Genomic DNA, 20,268 nt, shown 5'->3' on the forward strand with positions numbered 1-20,268 from the left:
CTCTGCTCGCCTCGGGAAAGCGCCGCTCTCTGGGCATGTGGCCCTGGGTCTGCTGTGAGGGTGGGAAGGTCGTTCGCGTCTGTCCAAGGTCAAAAGACCATCAGTGAGTGCAGCTCCATCTCCCCAGACTCAGCACTTCCTGCCGAAGCCTCGCACACTCACTTGGAGCAGTGCCTGCTGGGCCAGGGCGCCTCAGGATGTGGCCTCTGTGTGCCAGGGCCGCTGGTGCTCCCCAGGGCACGGTCTGCCCCCAGTGAGCAGTTGCTCTGGAAGTGAAGAGGCGCAGTGTGCTGGCCACGAGCAGGCGAGCTGACTGGCTGAGCGGCTCTCACCCCTTAGGGACACGGGCGAAGAGTGCGGTGCAACCGCGAGGCTCTCGGGTGAGGCCAGCAGCTGGCCGGGCACTGGGGACCTCTGAGTGGGTGGGGCCCTTCGCCCTGGCACTGCCTGAGAGCATGAGCCTGCGTCCTGACAGCCCTGGCTTGTGCACCAGTCTCCCCTGCCGGCGTGTGACTGTGTGGCAGGCGGCCCTGCAAAGAGCGCAGGCCCTGGTGATAGTAGACGGGCGAGCCCAGCTGGAGGAGGGGTTCGGAGTGGGCTGCAGGCCACAGCACCGACTTCCCCACCCATCCCAAGCGGTGGGCCTGCGCCTCCGACCCCTTCTGGCCCAGACTGTGCCTCACTCAGTGTGACGATGCCCAGCTCTGAGGCCCCTGAGGGCTCGTTCTCCCCCGCTGCTGGCTTGTGTCACCCTGAAAGGGACGGCTCTTGCTGACGGAAGCTGCTCAGTGTCAGGCCCAGCGTGCTATGCAAACAGCTTTTCCCTTTATTAGGCATTGAGTAAAAGTAGGCCGGCCACACAGCATTTCTAAAAAATTACTAAATGAGCAGCACTTGCGGAGCTGATTGGACTCCTTGCTCGCTTGACGTCTGCCCTTGCTGACCCCACGCGGCCCGCCCCGCCCGTCTTGTGGCTCTGTCCCATGTGGAATGCCATCTGAGTCAGGAGGGGCTGCCCCTTCCCAGTGTGTCCTCCTCAGCCTGGGGCTTTGGCAGAGCGCCACACAGCCCCACGTGCTGGCTGTGGGCACCGGCAGGTTCTAGACCTCTTCCTCTCCAGCCAGGGTTGTGCTGCCCGCCCCCAGGCCCATTGTACGCGGGCTGAGCTGAGACAGGGCTGGCATGAAGCTCCTGCAGCCTAAGGTGAACTGTCCGTGGCGCCTGAGGGTGCGGAACTCTGCCCCGTCCCAGTCCCAGAGCCGAGCCAAGCGGGAGCAGTGTCAGCACCTCCCCACCCTAGGGGCGCGTCGGAGTGGAGGACAGGGCTGTTCCCCCTCCAGGCTCGCCCCCATGGGTGCTTATGCACAGTCCCAGGCCCGAGGTGGAGAGCTCAGTCCGAGGCAGGCCGGCCTCTGGGCCCTGTCCTGATTCCTCTCCCTCCCAGGTCTTCTCCCAGATCTCATCGGCTGCGCTGGGGCTGCTGGGCCTGGAGTGGGGCCCTGGCCGAGACAGCATCACAGCCCTTCCAAAAAGCCTGTGGCCAGTTCCCAGGCCAGGGCCAGGAAGGTGGCTCAGCCCACACCCGTACCTGGGCTTCTGACTCCTGTCCTTGGCCGCTCACTGCAGGAGCTGCAATGTAGATCCGTGGTCCAGCCCCAGGGCAGCAGGTGGCCGGCTTGGTCCAAGCCAAGAAAGTGACACTCAGAAATCTAATCTGAAAGCTGCACAGAAATCTCTTCCCTGGTTGCGAATTCATTCTCACCAATGTGTGATTGGCAAATTTTTTCTCCTCCCCACTTCCTTCCCTGCTTGCTTTCTTCTGAAGTCCTGGGGGTCAAACCCAGGGCCTCACAGAGCCAGGCAAGCTCCACCCAGCCGATGGAGTCCCCGGCCCTCTGGCTTCTCCCTTCCTGTTTCCTGCTGGTCAGTGCGAACAATACTAGGCGCCCCTGTTAGTTCTGGCTGTTGGCAGAGCCCTAACGTGCATACCCCTGTGTGTGACTTCATCGGCTCATCCCTGGGCCTTGCTGACCAACAGATGCCAGTGCAGTGAGGGAGGGGAAGCCTCGCCCTGGGGCATCTAGTACCTGCACTCCACCGCCCTGCAACCTGCCCGGGCCACAACGTGAGGAGGAAGCCCAGTGTCCCTAGCCAAAGTCAGTGGATGGTACATGGTCCAACTGAGGCTGGAGGAATTAGCCAAGGGTGGCCCAGATTCAATCCCCAGTACAGCAAGACAAAAAACAAAGACTCATTAAACTGGCTTAGCATTTTGTCAAAACCACCTCCATAGGTGGACATGGTGATACATTCATATAACCCAGCTATTTGGGAGGCTGAGGCAGGAGGATCACGAGCCCAGGAGTTCAAGACCTGGACAATATAGACCACATCTCATTAAAAATTTAGAAAGTTCTTCACTAAGAAAATGGAACTGATTATAGCTAATTTTCAATAAAAGGAAGCTCTGTTTATATCTAAAGCAAAACAAAATTCATCAAAATGCAGTTCCCTTTTTAAACCTTGCCACAAGCCAATGTCATGAATGCGAGAGCCCTGGGAGTCAGCAGAGAGCCGGATTGCAGTTCTAGCTGGGATGAAGGTGCTGACCTGTGTGTCGGGGCCGGGCCGGTCCTGTGCGATCCCATGGGAGTCCTGCTCAGGACCACGTAGTGCCTGGGCCCTCACGGAGGCGGCCTCTTCTCGCTTACCTCGTGATCAGCAGTGGGTGTCTTCACTGAGCGGCCCAGCGGTGCAGGTCGGGCGGTCTGCCCAAGGTTGCCACGCTGGCCACCGGGACGTGGCATCGAGGCCGGTGCACCTTCGGAAGGGGCTTAGTGTGCCCCTTGATTGGCCGCTGTTTCCAGGACTCAAATGTTCAATGTGCCGGCAGGGGCCGCACGCCTTTGGGAGCACATGTGCTCGTTGGGCCCACTGCACACATCCTGCCAACTGCCCCTTGCCATTGCCTCACAATCCCTGTGCTCCCTCCAGGCCATGTGACCACCCCAAGGCAGGGTCTTGCTGCATAGCCCAGGCTGGCCTTGAACTCACAGTGATCCTCCTGCTTCAGCATCCTGGGTGCTGGGATGACAAGCATGTACCACCATGCCTGCTTGTACTGAATTCTAAAATAAAATAATTCTATTAGCTTCCCACCACTGCCAGAGACAGTTAACGTCAAGAGAAAAGACGTGTTCTGGCTGTTTTGGGTGGCGGAAGACACGGGTGTGGGGAGAACAAGCGGCCCACCTCATAGCCAGGAAGCAGGAGAGAAGGAGGGGCCAGGGTCCCACTAGGCCACGCCCCCAGTGCCCCAGGACCTCAGCTGCAGCACCATCCCACAGCGCCCCTGGGAATGGGGCTAGGGCTCCTCAGGGACCTTCAGGGTGCAGACTGGAGCAGCCGTGGAGCCTGGCAGGTGTGGGCCCCGGGCGCGTCCCGGCCTCAGGAGGGCTCGGCTGTGCTGTGGTGACATGGCCCGACCCCGGGGTTCTCTCGGGGCTGCTGGCAGAGTGGCCCCTGGCCCTTCACATACAGGCCCCTCCCTCTCCCTAGAGAGCCCCAGGCCCGGGGCTTCCCAGATGAGGGGAAGGAGGATGCCTGGTCTCCTGCGCACAGCACCAGTCCTGCGGGACCAGGTCTGCACCCATGCCCCTCCATTTAGCCACCAGCATCTCCTTCCAGGGTGAGGGCTTCCACGGGGGGCACGGTGTGCAAAGGGGCAGGCAGTTCAGGCAGAAGCAGCAGGGACAGGAGAGCCCAGGTGTCACGGTGACAGGGTGCACATCCAGAAGGGACACTGCCCCTGCCACATACCCGAGCTGGTCCGTGCTGGCCAGTGTCCCCACAGGGAGCCGTGAGGCATAAGCTCACTAACCTGGGTGGCAGGGTCAGGTCCCAGGTGGCCGGCATTGGTGTCCAGCCCCGTGACATGAGTCTGGGCCCTGTGCCACTGCACACACCTCCCCGGACTCCTGAAGCCAGTGTGGAACTCCCTGCCGCCCAGCCACTCAGGCTCTGACACGCTGTGTGGCCAACCACGGGCGCCTTTGTGCCATGTCTGTAATGAGGGCGACTTCCTGCATGCCAGACACTGCCCCAGACCTGTGACCTGTGACCTGGCAGCCCTGCCGCCAGTCCTGCCCTGCAGCCTGGGTGGGCGTGCACCTATGCGTGCGTGAAGCTCTGCTGAGTGCCGGGTGAGTCTGGAAACCAGAGCAGAGGGTCCACAGGCTGAGACGTCCGAGACCAGTGGCCCTGCTTGATGCTGTGGAGAGGACATCACGCCCCGTGCACCTCCCCTCAGCACAGAGCCTGAGCTAGGCCACAGGTACTCTCGAGTGGCCTGCCAGGCCTCGAGGCAGGAACCCTGTCTCCAGCACAGGTTGTTCATGTTTGAAAAGGTTTTTCGCTTTTTATCTTTTGTTTTTTAAGTACTAGGGATGGAACCCAGGCTCTTCACCCTGAGCTACAACACCACTTTTTGCATTACTTTGAGAAGTCTCCCTAAGTTGTCCAGGATGTACTTGAACTGGCGATCTTCCTGCCTCAGCCTCCCAGAATACTGGGATTATAGGTGTGCACTGTTGAGCCTGGCTGCAAGGTCCCCTTGACCACACTTTCTGGAAGTCCCACCACCCCACGTGTGACAGAGCGGCTGCCTTCCTGCTAGGGAGGGGTGGTGCTGGTCAGGTGGGGTTAGACCTTGGTGAGGAAAGGACTCCTGGTCTCTGTGGCAACCAGGTGAGCCTCACTGCCCCAGCTGAGCCTGTGGGGAACGGGGCAGCGATTTGGGACAGTACTGCCGGGTGATGCTGGGCCCACTGCTCAGCACCGGAAGTCCTCTCACCCCAGGCCCGCCACAGGACGAGGGTGTCCCTGTCGCCCGGGCCAGCCCTATCCTTGGCTTCCAGCCCGACACAGTCACTGCTCTGAGCGACCTCACAGGCTGTGCCAGGCCGGAGCCGCTGCAAGCCCTGGCCGCCATCAGCACTGGGGAGTGCTGTCTGTGTGGCAGCCTTGCGCCCAGACCCTGAGGACTTCCGACGCCTCCACCCAGCTCTGCCACGTTGACCTGCACTCCACAGAGGCAGGGCTGGAGACCAGACCCCAGTGCTGGCATCCAGGACCCCACCCTTGCCCTGGGCTTCTTGCTGGTCACTTCATGGGACGTCTCACGCTAGTGGAAGGCGGGGAAGGCTCAGGAGTCTTTCTGTACTGGGTGTTGATCGAACTCAGGCTTTTGAGGCAGGCGCAGTGCCACTGAGCTAAATCCCTAGCCTAGAGCTCACTTCCTGCCCAGTTGGTTGGCGGGCAAGTCAGGACACTTCTGCCTGAAGAAAGCTGGGAACCACTGGCCTGTCTCTTTCCAGCGGGCCTGGGCTCAGTGCTGTGGCCACCTAGACAGTGAAAGCAGCAGGCCACCGTGCCCAGCGCCGAGCCTGGCGTCCTGGCTGTCCTCCTTGGGTGTGCAGCCTAGGCAGCCACAGTGTAGATGGCCACCACCTGAGCTCCCCGGCATACGGGGCACCATGGCCTCAGCTCCAGCTCTGAGTGGGATGAGATCCACTGCTGCATCCCAGCCTGCCCCATCTCCCCCATCAGGGCCGCCGTGCCTGTGGGACCTGGTGGGCTGGGCATGAGAAGGTGGCACTGTCTGGCCAGGCCTCAGGCACCCGACAGCTTCCCGCCAGGTAAGGTGGGCACAGTAGCAGCTGTCCTTGCCTCAAGGGCTGGGCGGACAGGGGCTGTAGCCAGCGCTGGGCACAGAGGCTGTCACTCGTGTGGGCTCTTCCCTCTGCCGTAGGGAGCAGACTCGGTCCTTCGGGGATAGTCTGTGTCAGGGGTGCAGTTCTGCACAGTGGGCGAGGAGTCTGGGGGGCTGGGTGCCTCTCCGCTGGGGGCATCTAGGGCCCCTGTCTTCCCAGCCACACTTGGGGGACCCCAGCCCATTAGGGGTCAGTGGTGAGAGCACTGCCATTCCAGGCTGTACCACTGGATGGCGCTGCACAACAGAAAGACACAGCCTTCACCAGCTCCAGGCCAGTCCTGAGTGCCAGCTGGAGACTTTTCTCTCCTTCTCCTGTCTGTACTGAGCCCGGGCCACACCTGCGGCTGGCCACACACTTGTCTGGCCCAAGTTGCAGACCCAAGCTACATCCCTACCAGGCCAGCCTGCAGTTCCTTCCCACGGCCTGCAGCGCGACTTGGGAACTGTGACCCCAAGCCCCGCAGCAGGAGCAGTTGCCAGCACGGGCTGAGTCCAGGGGCGCCTCCTCCAGCCTGCTACACCACCATGCTGGCTGCATCTGCACTGGGCTCCGAGGCCGGGCCCACGGGGTCCCCATGCCCAGTGGCAGTGAGCTCACCAAAGTGCCTGTGTCTAGGGCCTTCCCTGGTCTGGACAGCACTTCACCCGAGGCCGGGGCTGGGCTCCATGTCACCCTATCTTCCAGGGAGAGAGTGAGGAACATGCTTGGTTGTGGAGATGGGTTAGGGGCAGAGCCGTGCCGCCTCATGCACTGTCAGTGTCCACTCTGGCTGTGGCCACTTCCCAGCCACACCGAGACAGTGCTGCTGTCCCTTGTGTCTGTGCTCCTGGGGCCCGGGTCCTCACTGTACCTATACAAGCAGGCCTGCTGGTCACTCCTGCCCTGTCCCCACGGCCTCCGAGGCGTAGAGGGTCCTCTCTGGGGTGTGACGGGTCTCCCCCTGCCCCACAGCTGCCCCCAACAAGGTCACCTCTAAGTCCAGGCCTCTTATGGGGTCCCGTGGGTCACACCCTGTCCCTTTAGCTTACTCCTCTGAGGAGCAAGTAGCAGCCCAGTCCCACCACACACCAGGACTAAAGCAAAAATTCAGGAAATCCGCAAACTGGCATTGTCACAGATTAATTGACTTTTTTTTTTCTGGTACCAGGGATCGAACTTAGGACCTTGCACTTGCCAGGCAGGTGTGGTGCCACTGAGCTACATCCTGGCCCCAAATATTAAAGGACTGTGAGTCACAGTGTAATCGATTCCACAGGTACAGCTAACACAGACTCAAAGCTCCTCGCCTCCGACTTACGCCGGGACACTTCCCGAGTCTATGCCTGTCCCCACTGTCACATGAACCCACCTATGGGGTCCCCACTTGGGGACACGCGGTTGGCTTGAACAGTCCCATCCCAGAGACCCTGGGGCTGGGTGAGGCAGGCAGCTGTCGCTGTCCCAGCCTGCGTGGTGCTGTGCTCAGGAGCTCAGTGCTTCTGCGGGATCCCAGGCTCGTCGCAGCCGCCTTCACCTCCGTTCACCTCCACCAGGTGCAGATCTGTGAGTCACATCTGCTGGTGGCGGGGGCGGGTGCCTCGTGCCTCCGTGACGGTCTGGGGGCGCCTCTCAAGGTTGCAGGTGGGGTTGGGCAGCCGTGTAACAGGCATCCCGGGGTCAGGCCGGGTGGGGACAGCACGAGGCAGTGTGCCTCGGGGCCTTCACACTGACTTGGTCCAGCAGAGCCCCATGCCACATTCCAGGGGCTGCTTGCTGGCATGAGCCTCTGGACCCTGAGGAATCGGGTAATATAGCTGCCTGGAGAGAGGACGAAGTGTCTGGCATGAAGTGGGCACTCAGTAAATGGAGCGATTTATGGTTTTATCTTTTATTTCCTGTCACTCAGACAGCAACTCTACTCCTGCCGGCCTGTCCTGTCCTCTCCTCTGTGGCCCCAGCCATAGCAGAGTTTCCAAGGCGTGTATGTGGTTGCTAGGCATCTATTGCTAGGCAACCTCTGTTATTCCGGCAAGGCCTTCTCAGGGAGGGCCTGGCTGACTTCTCCCAGCAGCATCTGCCTCCTGTGGCCTCCGCAGACCTCAGGGAGGGCAGGTGAGGAGCCAGGCAGGAGGGCAAGGCCCGGCAGAGGGAGGGGTGAGAAGAGGCAGGCAGGGCCCAGAGCCGGAAGGGCTTAGATTGGGCCAGTCCGACCCATTTCCCTCTGCAAATGGGAGGAAGGGCTAACACGCAGCAGGTGGGAGATGCAGCGAGGCACCTGCTTCTTCCAGTGCAGGGGACGGTCGGCCTGGGCAGAGGCTGGCGGGTCCCCAACTCCACTGTGCCCCCGCAGGCCCCAGCCTGCCGCCCAGCACAATGGTGGGGAAGCTGCCCCTTGGGGTGATCTCCCCCCATGTGAAGATGAGCTCGGGGGGCTGTGTGGACCCCCTGAAGTTCTACGCCACCACCTACTGTACGGCCTACGGTGAGTGCCTGAGGGGAGCCACCCCATGCCACAGCCCTCCAGGACCCCGCTGCCTGCTGGTTCTGGGGCCAGCCCTGTCCCTGCGATCCCTGCGATTCTGCCCCACGACCTTGCCCCCACCCGTGGACCCCATCTCCTGCTGTCAGTCCGGTCACGCTGGCTCTGACAACCAGACCCAGAGGTGGCTCTGCTGGAGCCTGCTCCTCCTCGCTGTCCCCGGCAGGTCGGGAGGAGTTCAAGCCCCGCGTGTGCAGCCACGTGGGCACCGGCTATAGGTCAAACCTGCGGCCCCTGGTCTCGTACCAGCCCAGCCTGGACGCCCTGGACAACCCGGCCGTGGGGTACCATCTGGGTGCCGCGATCTGCAGGGCCCTCATCCCCAGGGACACCAGAGACCAACTCAGGCTCCCAGGGTGTCGGGGAGGCTGGGGGAAGGCAAGCCTCTGGGCATCAGCAGCACCACCCCGAAGGGCAGAGACCCTGGGTCCCAGCAGCTGCTCCTGTGCCCCAGGGAACAAGTCCGGGACACCTTCCAGTAGGTGACCAGCAAGAGCTACAGCCCCTTGGAGGGGCCCGACGGCCAGGGCCCCCTGCCCTGGAACATGCACCAGACCTGCTCTGGCTACGGCCGGGAGAGACCAGGCGTGGGGCCCCTCACCAAGGAGGTCAGCGCGGGGCTGTCCCCTGCCCCACACTGGCATCACCTCCCTCCCCGGCCTGCCCTTCCCACTCCCGGCACCCCTGCTGCCACAGCACCCTGAGCATCGTCCACCTCCGTGTCTCTGCCGTGGTCACTGCCGTCGTTCTGTCACCTGGAGACCCTCAGAAGGGAGCCTCACTCGTACCTCCGTTTCCTCTTAGCTTTCTTTTGCTGCTGGAGATGGAGCCCAGGGCCTCATGCCAGGCAGAGCCCTGCATATCTTTCGTCTTGGGGGTGACCAGAGCAGGGGGAGGAAGACTAGGGGTGAAGCAGGAGTGAGGGAGCCAGGAAAGAGCAGCAAGGCGGGCCTGGACAAGGGCCTGCAGGGCCAGTGTCCCAGAGATGCCGAGGCAGGTGACGGGCTGGCATGGGTCCAGCAAGCAAGCAACACAAAGACCAGGGTCCGTGTGGGCATCCTGAGAGCCTGGCCCTACAGGAAGCGACTACCCACCCTGACCAGGTCGAGAAGGTCCACTTCGACACCCGGGAGCACGGACCGCAGGCCATCCCGGGGCTGGAGCCCAAGGCCATGCCCCTGCTCCTCCAGTTGCAGGACAAGGGCCCTCCGGAGCGGGAGAATGCTGGCCACGTGAGTGGCACTCACTCGGGGTGCGGGGCCGGGTGGATGTGTGGGAGGGCCTGAGGGCCCAGCCTTCCTGCCCTGCACCATGCCCGCCCTGTCTTCGGTCCTCTGGCTCTGGTCCAGAACTCCCAGCCCACTGGGCCCATCTCCACTGTCCAGGGCCCACGCTCCAGGACGTCTGAGTGCCACTCCAAGTATCTCAGCGAGCTGAATGCCCAGCCTGGTAGGTGCAGAGTCTGAACAGCTGCATGGCCCCCGGACAGACCCCGGGAGGGGCTGGGGGTGCGGGTGACCGGTGACGGGGACCCGGACCTGTCCCCACAGACCTGCTGCAGAGGAGGACCATCGGTGCCAAGGAGAGGACGGGCTTCACCAAGGGCAATGCCCAGAGCCCCCTGGACTTCCTGCCGCCCTCCCAGGCCCTGCTGGGGGACCCCGTGCGTCTAGGCCCACACGGCTCCCGCCCTCTTGGCCACCAGGGGTCTTGACCAACTGAGTGGCAGAGCTGGGCTTGGAAAGGGTTGGGGGGACATTGCTGCTCTAGCCTGAGACCCCATTTTAGAGACAAGGAGACAGGGTGGGTGCAAGGCACCAGGGCTTGGCCAGGACCCAAGGACTCAGGCAAGCACCTGGCTTTCTGGCCCCCACTGAGGGCCCCCCCTCTGAAAGCTTCCTCTTTCCAGTGTCTCTGTGAGGCCCATCTGTTGTTTTTGTTTTTGCTTGTGATTTTGTTTTTTGTGGTACCAAGGATTGAACCCAGGGCCTTCATGTGGACCTGCATCCCCAGCCCTTTTCTTATTTTTTTATTTTGAGGCAAAGTCTCTGTAAGTCTCTAACTTGCCCAGGCTGGGCTCCAGCTTGCAATCCACCTGCCTCAGCCTCCCGGAGTGCTGGGATGACAGGCGTGTGCCCTTGCTGAGCTGGAGCCAGTGGGCAGTGGTGATGCATGTGGGGTGGGCTGTGTTGGCCGGACTGATGGCCCGCTGCACCCTTCCCAGGTGCTGCTTCGGGGCCGCAGTGTCACCAAGCCGGACTTCCTCCCTGTGACTAACCCACAGGTAGGGAGCCACCGCCCTGGCCTGTGGGGACCTGGGGGTGGTGGGACTGGTGACTGCACTCTGCAACCTCCCACATCTACCTTGCACCCCCAGGGAAGTGAGTTCCTGCCGGTGCTGGCCCAAGGCTCTGAGCGGGAGACAGGCTACAGCCGAGCAAATGACAGAATGCTGAACCCCAGGGTGAGTGGCGGGGGTCCCCGGGAGGAGGTATCTGAGCAGAACTGGGGTTCCTGGGGCGTGCGAGCCCTGAACCTGCACATTTGTCCTCCATCCGTGCTGCAGCCTCACCGTGTCCCGTCCCCTGCAGGTGACCCCTCCAGGCCCTGCACCCAGCAGCACAGCGCATGGGCACTTTCTGCATCCCCGGCCAATGCAGCAGACCAACGTGGCCCTGCTGGGCCACCAGACCATAGGGACCAAGGTGAGGCCTCCCTGCCCTCCGAGCCAGCCCTGCCTCCTCGCTGCCTGACAGCCCTGTCCCTTGGCAGGAGTCCACAGGCTTCAGCATTAACACCGGCGGCTACATCTGCAGCCCGGGCAACCCCGACCGGGACAGCCAGTACCTGACCACCTACAGTCAGGGGTGAGGCCTGTGGCCCTCGGGTTCCCTCGGTTAAGGCACAGGGTCCAGCCTCCCTATGGAGGCTCTGGAAAACAGGGCTAAACCAGTCTTCCAGCAAGAGTAGAGCATGGGATTCCGGGAAGCAGGGCCCCAGGGGTGAGTCACTGACAGGTGTGGGGTCTAGAGGCCAGGTCGGTGGGCGGGGACAGAAGAGGTGCAGGTATCTGCAGTGGGCCAGCAGCAGGCAGGGCTCCTGGAGCAGGCAGCCCCAGAGCCCTGGGAGCTCCTGAGGCTGGGAGGGTGTAAAGGCAGCTGAGTCCTGAGACAGTGCCCAGGCTTCCCTACGCCACCTGACCTTCGTACCCACATGCCCCACACCTGCCCCATTCTGTCCACGACGGACACAGCACTGGGCAGCCTCGGGGTCCCAGTCAGGGCTGCAGGAGGAGGCGGGCGACAGGCGAGGGGCTGTGTGGGAGTAGAGAGTGAGGACACCAAGGAGGGGCCGGGGGCTGGGCAGGTGGTGTCTCCATGGAGACGGGGGCCTGTGCCTTACCCCTCCCCTCGGGGGGGTCACTGCTGTTTCTGCTGCCCACCTGCCCGCTGCCCACCTGCCCGCTGCCCCTTGCCTGTCTTGACCCCTGCTGAGGTCCTGGAGTCCCTCACACTCTCCTCATCCCAGAGGTGGCAACCACTGCTCCACTGCAGCGTCTGTCTGCTCCCCACCTTGAGCCCTGGGGCCCAGTGTTCACTTCCTCTCAAGCCCCCCCTTCCCCTGGGGCCGAGAGCTCAGTGGGGAGGCAGAGGGAAAGGACGGCTGTCTGGACGTCACAGAAACCATCCCTACGTCCTGGGTGCCTCTTCAGGGTTGGGGTGCTGGGGGTGGCCCGGGAGGGAGGAGATGATGCGCTCCCCAGGGACAGCCCAGGGGCCCAGGGCCAGGCACCCGTGGCCAGTGACCCCTCTGCCCTAGGTTCTTCGAGAACATCCCCAAGGGGCTGGACCGGGAAGGCTGGACCCGAGGTGGCATCCATCCCTTGAAGCCAAGCGGCTACACCCTCAACCAGGGCCTCACCTGCCTGGAGCACAGCCCCAGTGCCCCGGAGAGCCTGTGGTGCCCACACTCCCACAGGGGAAGGTAGTGCACCCTGCCTGGTCCTTCCGGTCCTGCGTACATCGCTGTTCCTGCAGTGGCCTCCAGGTGGTGGGGACATGGGCTCAAACCCAAGGACAGGGATGGGGCACTGCTCCACCTCTTCTGCTTCCTCTCTCTGCAGAGCCCTGAGCCCCGCTGACTCCCTCCTTTCCCCTTCCTGCCGGGTCACTACCTGGCATGCAGCTGAGATGGGGCCCAAGTACGCAGGGGACCTTGGCGGGGTGGCCACGGTACCCAGTGCCAACTCCCAGCCTGGAACCTGTGACCCACAGGCCAGTTGGGGTTTCCGGGGACAGCGTACCCACAGCCCGGCTCTCATCCACCCACCCTCCCTCCCCAGGACACCAGCCCCGGGACGGAACAGCCCACTCACTGTGCCCAGGAAATAAAGCCCAGGGGAGCACCGCATGGTGTCCTCACACCCTTGAAGGGTCCAGCGCAGTTTGGGTGCCCTGTGGCGCTCTGTGGATGGGCTGGGGCACCGGGACTGGCTAGAACCTGGAGCCATGACCTCTGGAGACAAGTGACTTGCTCTGGCTCCTGTGCTGGCCCGGGGAGGCAGAGGAAGGAGGGTCTCTCCCACCTCACAGTCCCACTCCCCAGCCACAGGGTGGAGAGGCATCAAGGCAGGACTTCTGCGCCTTCTGAGTCCCGCCCGGGTGGCCAGAGGAGGGTGTGACTAAGCCTCGTGCCAGAGTCATGAGGGTGGACAGCCAGACTCGGCAGGGATGCAGACAAGGTGCCCCGAGGGCCCTCACTGGCAGCACAGGCGCTGACAACTCAGGCTGTACTCCTCCTTCATGGGCTGCAGCCTGGCACTGGGCACCTTTGGCCACTCAGCCAGCTGCACGCACAGTGCACACGGAACAACCATCCCATCTTATACCCTAGGAGCCGGGCTCCACAGGGCAGCAAGGGGCAGCAGCCCTGGGCCGGGGGTGCCCTTGCTCCCAGCCTGCATGGCCCAGCAGCCATGCCCTAGCTCTGTGCCCAGTGGCACAGCATGGTGCCTGAGGAGCAGCTCTGCGGCCCTGAGTGCTGTGCCTGCAGTCCCGGCCCAGGCCTGAGGCTGCTTGGAGGGCGGGCTCCCTGCGGGCGTGGGCAGCACCAGCTGGCAGCGATGGGGGAGGGTGTTGGGGCCCGACCCGGGGTGGGGTGGAAGCTTCGCTGCCCAAGGACACACGAGTACAGGCAGGAACCTGTGACAGGGACCCAGAGCACCTGGATGCCACCGACGACACCCTGAGGGTCACGTGACACCCGCACTCGCTCACATGCACACGTGCTGACGTTGCAAGCACAGGACACAGACACAGCCACATGTGCATGGGCTCACACTGCCCCGGCCCGGCTCTCCCTCCTCTCGCGGCCTCCACAGCTCACGTTTCCTGTCCTGGGCCCGGTGTCAGGATACAGAGCTTGATTTCACCCTCTCGCGTTACCACTCCGGCTCCACTGCCTGCAATGTTTTGGGGCACAGAGCAGGGTCTCCGGGGTAGGGGCCGTGCAGCCCAGGGGCTCCCTCGGGGCACACGGGAACAGCACGACGGGGTACACACGGGCCGCAGGGTCAGCCGCGCCTGTGACTCAGGGCCGGGACCTGCGGTGCCAGCAGGCTTGGGTCACGTGCCAACCCAGAGCCACCGGCCTGGCCTGACAGCTGTCCAGCTGGGCACACAGGCTTCATAGACACAGCTTTCCTGGGGAGCGGCTAGGGCGGTGGGAAGGCCTGGGCACTGAGGCCACAGGACTGGCGCAGGCAGATGGCGGGTGGCTCCCCATTGGCGTTGGGACACACTCCCACCCCCCAGCACCGTGCTGGGGGCGCTTGGCCCCCACTCCTGCACAGGAGCTGCTGCAGCCGGGCTCTGTGGCGGGGGGACGAGACCGCCTCTCAGGACCCTCCGCCCCGTGGGCGGCAGTCCTCTGTGAACACCAGGCCTCCTCCACCCTGTGACTCACCCGGCGCCTGGAAACTGCCTTTGCAGCCCATGGTAGCAGGGGCCTCCTATTGGCCTCTGCCTAAGAAGGGGAGTGTGAGTGTGTGTTCAGGAAAGGCCTGACGGTGTGACGAGGGAAGGGCTATGAGTCCCTTGGTTGATGTGGGGTGTCGTTCCTGTGGTCCCCTTGGTCCTGGCTCTGGCGCAGGAGGACAGAGGCCAATCTGTCCTAAGCACACACCTCCCGGGGTCACAAGGAAGGCAGCAGGATGGAGCCGAGTGCACGGCTCCCAAGAGCTGCAGTCTAGGTTCCAGAGCACTGTGCAGGAGACAGAAACCGGCCATGGCTAATTCCAGGAGAGACCTTCACGGAAAGGGCCTGGGCTCAGAGGCCACCTGGCCAGGAGCCCACATCGCCCCCGGCCCTCGGATGTGGCAGTGCCACCCAGCTTCTCTCCCTGGCCTGTCTAGGGAGACTTTGGGTCACAGGCCTGTACCTAGCCTGCAGGGTGCTGGGAGAGTGGGCTGCTGCATTTCCAGCCCACAGCAGGAGGGGTGGGATCTGTTCTGTGAGGCAGGCAGGGATTCTCCTGTGTAAGAAGGGGATTCACACGTGCTGGCAGTGTGGTCCGGTCCTGAGAAGGGGGAGACATCTGCGGAGAGTCTTCTTGGGCCCCTGTGGGACTCACTGGGCTGGGGCACGGCCTTGGAGGCCCCTGGGAGCCATGGTAAGGCCACCTTCCCCAGGAGGCAGGTGTGGGCATCATAGGACGTGCTCAGTCTCACAAATGCCCTTGGGTTAGTGGCTTACATCTAGGTGGCCCCCAAGCTCAAAGGTGGGGCTCCTGGAGGATTGGAGTGTGGGTCCTTGCAGCTGACCTGCTGTTAGGAGGTGGCCCCGGTTGGAGGAGGCAGGCACTGGCACTGTGACCTGGAAGGGCTAGGCTCCCTCCCTGGCTCCTCCTCCACTCTGGTCGTGGTCACTGTGCTGAGAGCATCCTTCTACTCAGGCCCTTCAATTACAGCAGGCACGCACAAGCCTGCTGAACACGGACTGGAACTCTGAAACGTGTGACAAAATGCACCTCCCCTCCTCTAAAGTGTGGTATAGGCTCCTGTGTCCCAGCAATGAGAAAGTAAGATTTTGGTACCAGAAATGGGCTCGTTGCTGTAATTACGTGAGCATGGGGTTTAGAAGCCTTTGGAACTGGTTCATGGGAGGAGTTTGGAAGTTTGGAGATGCTGATTAGAAAAGTAGCCCTGGAATGCTGTGAGTTGAGTTTGGTTCTGGATGGAGGTCAGAAAACCAGGAGGCTGATAGAAAGGTAGCCATAAAGACTGATCATTGTGGCTTAAGTTGGAAACAAGGACTCCATTGCAGTTATACTGCAGGCCATGTGTGTTATGTGTGTTTTGGCAGAAAATTTGTATATATTTTGGTTGTGTTCTGACACTTTGTGGAAGAATGAAATTAAGGGCAGTGGACTAATTAATCTGGCAGAGAAAATTTCAAGGCAGCCCAAAGTTCATGCTGTAGCATGATTATTGCTTGCTACATTTAGTGAGATTTACACTGAGAAACAGGAGCAGAAAGCCCATTTAAAAAGTTTTGACTTTACCAGAAAGGAAGCGCCTGTAAAGTTTTGGCTGAGGCGAGCTCGGTTGCTAAAAAGATTAGTGTTAAAAAGAAGCCAAAAAAATATGAAAAAATGAAAAATGGAAATAAAGTGTTTGCAAATGGGGAGGGAAAGTGTGGGTGAAGGGAGGGCAGGGACCAGAGGAAAAAAATGAGAACCAAGACCTGTCATGTAGAGGTACAAGATCCCAATGATGAATGCAACTGTACTGTACACCTAAAATGCACCAATAAACTAAAAAAAATAAAAAATAAAAAAAGCCAAGTACTTTGCATCAAGACAACAGTGTCACAGTGGGATCCCTCCCTCCACAGGCTCCTGGGCTCCATCGTGAAAGTCCTTGCTTTGAGAAGAAACCCTCAGGCCACCCCGCTTGCCCAGGGCCAGCTGGGGAATTGTAGGGATCTGTCTCACAGTGCTCAGCCATCTGGCCCACTCACGGCTCCTACAGCCATGATTCAAGGGGGCCCAGCTTCAGCCGGCAGTAGACCTTGGGGTCATCCACACGATGCTGCTTTTAGGCACACGCAGAATGTGAGAGCCGTGAGGTCTCAGGAGGAGGCTGGGAGGCCAGGCAGGGCACCTAAGAGGGCTGCGTGGGAAGCCATGAGGGTGAAGCTAAATGCAGTGGAGAAGCGAGAGATGTGGACTGTGGCTGAGGAAGGCTGCAGGCCGTGAGCACAGCCGGCCCACAGAGGCCAGGACAGTGGCCGCCCACAGGCTGTTGGCTGGGGCTGGCCAAGCCTTTGGAGCTCACATCTTTGCTCTGGGTGTTGGAGGTGGAGCTGCAGGATCCGATGTTGCCCCGCTGGGTTTTGGTTTTTCTTTGGCACCATTCCTGTCTACTTGCTCTTCCTCCCTTTTCAGATAGGAACGTTTACCCTTTGCCCCTGTGTTGGAAGTGTTTAACTTTCTTTTTGATGTTTACAGGGGCTCACAGCTACAAGTTTGCTTTGAGTTTCAGAGGAGATCTCTTTTTGAAGACAGTTACTCTTAATTTTAATACTCTATCAATCTTTTTGTTTGCTTGCTTGTTTTTTTGGTACCAGGGATCAAACTCGGTACCTTGCACTTACAAGGCAGGCACAGTGCCGCTGAGCTAAATCCCAGGTCCCTTATCAATCTTTTTCGAAGCAAAACATTTATTGGTACATTTTAGATCTATGTAATGAAAATGTTCACCACAGGGAATCTGTACCTGTATATGATAAGTCTTGCTGCTGCTTTTTTCTCTTTCCCCTCCCTTCCCTTTGACCCCTCTTCCCCTCATTTACAAAACCTTTTTCACTTTTTCCTTCTATTCTTTTTTCTTCTTCCTTCCTTCCTTTTTCCTCCCCTCTCCCTTGTTTCCCTTCTCACTTGAACATTTTCTTCCCATTTCAGAGGAGACTTTGGACTTGGACTTTTCAGCAAGACTGGAACTTTAAGAGTGGAGAATCTTTGCGGGGCGCTAAATTTTGCATGAAGAGACTGCCTACCTCTTGGGGGTCCGAGTGAAACGTTGCAGTTTAGATCCAGATGTCCCTGCTGCGCTTCATGCTCTGAAGATGGGGCTTTTGAAAGAGGATTGAACCACGGGGTCCCACAGCTGACTCACAGGTCAGCTGGGGCGGTGACCTGGGAGGGTTTGTGTTCCTCCAGGCTCCTTCCTTCCTGTTTCCTGGACGCCGTGAGGTGAGCAGCTCTCCTTTGCCCAGCCCTTCCACTGTGCTGTCCTGCCTTGGAGTGGCCCCTACAGACCTACAGTGAGCCAAATAAACCCATCCTTCTCTAAGTTACGGGTGTTGGGTATTTTTGTCCCAGCAATGAGGAAAGTGACTAAGACCCCCCGGCTTATCACCAGCTGGACGCCAGGCCAACTCCGTCTCCTCTGAATCTGTCGGGCGAGTGCCCCGCCCCTCTCCCAGCTCTTTCCTTCTCCCGGAGGCTTGCATCTTCCTCAGTCACCTGGGCAGTCTCTGAGATTGGGGCTTCCACACCAGTGCTCCCTGCCCCTGCGCAGAGCGACTGTGGCCTCTGGACACCCGTGATCAGGGTCCTGCGTCAGCCGCAGCCTCCTTCCTGGACCCCATGATCCCTCGGGCTCCCCCGACTCCTTCCCCACCTCCAAGATCTGGTCGGGCCTGGGAGCACCACAGGCCACACCTGCCAAGGGAGTGCAGACTGGTCCCCCTGCCGGCCCGCTGACACCCAGGGCTTCGCTCTTCCCAGCGGTGTCAGATGTGGCTCTGTGCCTGCTGCCGCCCGCTTGCCCAGCAGGCCTTTTTCTCCTCCTGAGGGGATCTGGCTTCCGAGATGGCACCCTCGCCTCAGGGCGCACAGCATCCACTGTCTGCTCTTCCAGTTCAAAGCCAGGCTTTTGGATCTGCAAGAGAGATTTCCCTCCGGACACCCTGCTCTTGTAAGAGCATAGTCTCAGCTCTGGGTTTCAAAGTCTCTTTTGCGGCTCTGAGCCAAGGATTCGACACTTTGTTCTCATTTACCCTGGGAGAGCAGCAAACCCAAGAGCGGCATAGCGTCTGAATGGGGGGATGGACCCAGGCTCAGCAGATCTGCGGTTAGAGCTGGAGTGGCTCAGTACTTACAGAAAATCCAAACCCTTAATGTAGAGAAGTAACAGGGGCCTTTTGTCCCCCAGTCCTGAAACTCGAACCCAGGGTCTTGTCCCCGCCAGGTGACGGCTCCTGACCCACAATCCCATGGTGAACAAAAAGTCCACATTTTAAACAAAGACAGGCTGAGCACCATGGCTTTGTCCTGTGCTGCTCACTCCAGTAGTGGCTCAGCAGTGCTGCTACGGATCTGCTCCATATTTAATATTTCGCTCATCACGAGTTTTTAGCATTCATTTTGAGTTTTTGAAAACATCACATCAGGTCGCCCTTAATCATAAATATGGAGCTGAGGCCCCACCCAGCTCTCCCACTTTCAGTCGATGGCTCCCACCCTCCCTGATTCCCCGGCTTCATTTTCCTCAGTGAGAGCTGAGGAACAGAGATGGGGCCAGGTGGCCCAGGGATGTGCACGAGAGACATTCTTACACTTAGAGCTCACATCTTAAATAACTCAGTTAATTATTGATTACAGTTGGCCTAAGTCCTTTGAAGGAGATATGCATTCAAGAAGCCACACTGTGAGCTTGACATGATCTGAGGATTCCAGAAGGACTCCTAGAATTGGGAAGATCTCTGTGGAGACCCTAAGAATGAATCATGTGCATCAAGCAGGGGGCTGAGCATGTGCAAATGTCCTGGGGTAATTAAATCAGGCAGTTGCAACAATTGACTCTGTAACAAACATCCCTGGAGTTTAACTGGCTGAATACCTCAAACATTTACTTCTTTCCTTAGTGTACGTAGCATGGGTACAGTGGCTCAGGGATGCGGGCCCCTTTGTGTTGATTGCTACCACAAGAAAAGGACCATGCTGAGGGGGCACCACTTTGGCACCGGTCTCCCTTCTGCTCCATCACTGGCTCTGACCTGGTAAGTGGTTCTGCACAGTAGAAGCCGTGGAAGACAGAAGCCCACACCCTGGCATGGCAGGGAGCCCTTGGCATCACGCTGGGGCTGGCACTGTTCTCTCAGACCGGAAGACCCCAGTGTGCCAGGCCATTCTCCTCACAGTGCCTGGAGCCCTTCAGGATGGTCAGCCCTGTCACAGCATGGAGGCCCGGCCCGGGCACTAGGCAGCAGCTGGGCCTCCACATAGTCCCTTGCCCTCTGTCACCTGCTTGGGAGGACTCAGCTTTCACAGGACAGAAGGGGACCCAGAGCTACGTATGTTCCAGGAACACGATCCCAGGCAGTGCCCGGCTGTAGTCTCTCGGGATGGAGAGCAGGCGCCTGCTGTGTGGGCTGGGCTCACTGGGCCAGAGACTGCCTGGACCCTGTGCCCGGACTGCCGGTCAGGGTGGCCCTGGGCCTGTGTGTCTAGGCTCTGGGGTCTTGAAGCTATTTAGGGGGTTCTGGGGTCGCCCCACAGCTAGGCAGACACACTGAGCCGGGTCTAGGCGCGGGAGGAGATGCAGCCCTTAACCGCTCCGTCCTCTCCCGGAATTTCTACGTCTCCAGCAGAGGCTGCAGTGAGGCTCAGTGGTGGTGCCGGCTTAGCCTGCAGGAGGCCCTGGTCACACACATACACACCCACAAACACAGCCCACAAGCACGCATCCACAAGCATGCACGCGCACACTCACACAGGCACACGCAGTCTCCAAGGTGGGCACTCTACGGTGGTCAGGATGGCAGGAGTGTGGGCTCCCAGAGGAGCTCCCCAGACCCCTGGCCTCAAGGCCAAGGAGACCCTGAGCCGTGCGGGGCAGGCAGGGCTGCCTCTGCCACGGCCCTGATCAAGCTGCTGTCTGCCCTGCCCTGCTGGAGAGAGCTCGGGGCGCA

The 20,268-nt window shown here is 60.5% G+C and overlaps 1 protein-coding gene across 5 annotated transcripts; it reads left to right on the top strand.

The window, feature by feature from the left end:
* The first annotated feature begins 7,684 nt into the window (after window positions 1–7,684).
* Ppp1r32 (protein phosphatase 1 regulatory subunit 32) lies at window positions 7,685–17,564 on the top strand. 5 transcript variants are annotated; one of them, XM_019208817.2, is made up of 11 exons: window positions 7,685–7,865; window positions 8,104–8,235; window positions 8,459–9,524; window positions 9,678–9,741; window positions 9,843–9,955; window positions 10,517–10,576; window positions 10,670–10,756; window positions 10,884–10,997; window positions 11,065–11,159; window positions 12,112–12,276; window positions 12,567–13,198. In XM_019208817.2, exons 3-11 carry the CDS (start codon window positions 9,303–9,305, stop codon window positions 12,787–12,789), a joined length of 1,143 nt encoding a protein of 380 aa, XP_019064362.1. In that variant the 5' UTR covers window positions 7,685–7,865; window positions 8,104–8,235; window positions 8,459–9,302; the 3' UTR covers window positions 12,790–13,198. The 5 variants fall into 5 exon arrangements, with proteins under 5 accessions (XP_019064362.1, XP_019064364.1, XP_019064361.1 ...); XM_019208819.2 differs by lacking the exon at window positions 12,567–13,198 and adding an exon at window positions 17,255–17,564 and having other exon boundaries at window positions 7,687–7,865; XM_019208816.2 differs by having other exon boundaries at window positions 7,688–7,865; window positions 12,416–12,730.
* Window positions 17,565–20,268: the final 2,704 nt, after the last annotated feature.

Source organism: Fukomys damarensis, unplaced genomic scaffold (genome assembly GCF_012274545.1).
Source record: "Fukomys damarensis isolate Sample0158 unplaced genomic scaffold, DMR_v1.0_HiC HiC_scaffold_27, whole genome shotgun sequence".
Lineage (NCBI taxonomy): Eukaryota > Metazoa > Chordata > Mammalia > Rodentia > Bathyergidae > Fukomys > Fukomys damarensis.

Bases quoted from the DNA above. Each gene is read 5' to 3' on its own strand.
- Ppp1r32 (XM_019208816.2), top strand. From the start codon at position 9,303: ATGGGTCCAGCAAGCAAGCAACACAAAGACCAGGGTCCGTGTGGGCAT. The intron at 9,525-9,677 runs GTGAGTGGCACT...TCCACTGTCCAG, and splicing joins AGCGGGAGAATGCTGGCCAC to GGCCCACGCTCCAGGACGTC. The intron at 10,577-10,669 runs GTAGGGAGCCAC...TTGCACCCCCAG, and splicing joins TCCCTGTGACTAACCCACAG to GGAAGTGAGTTCCTGCCGGT.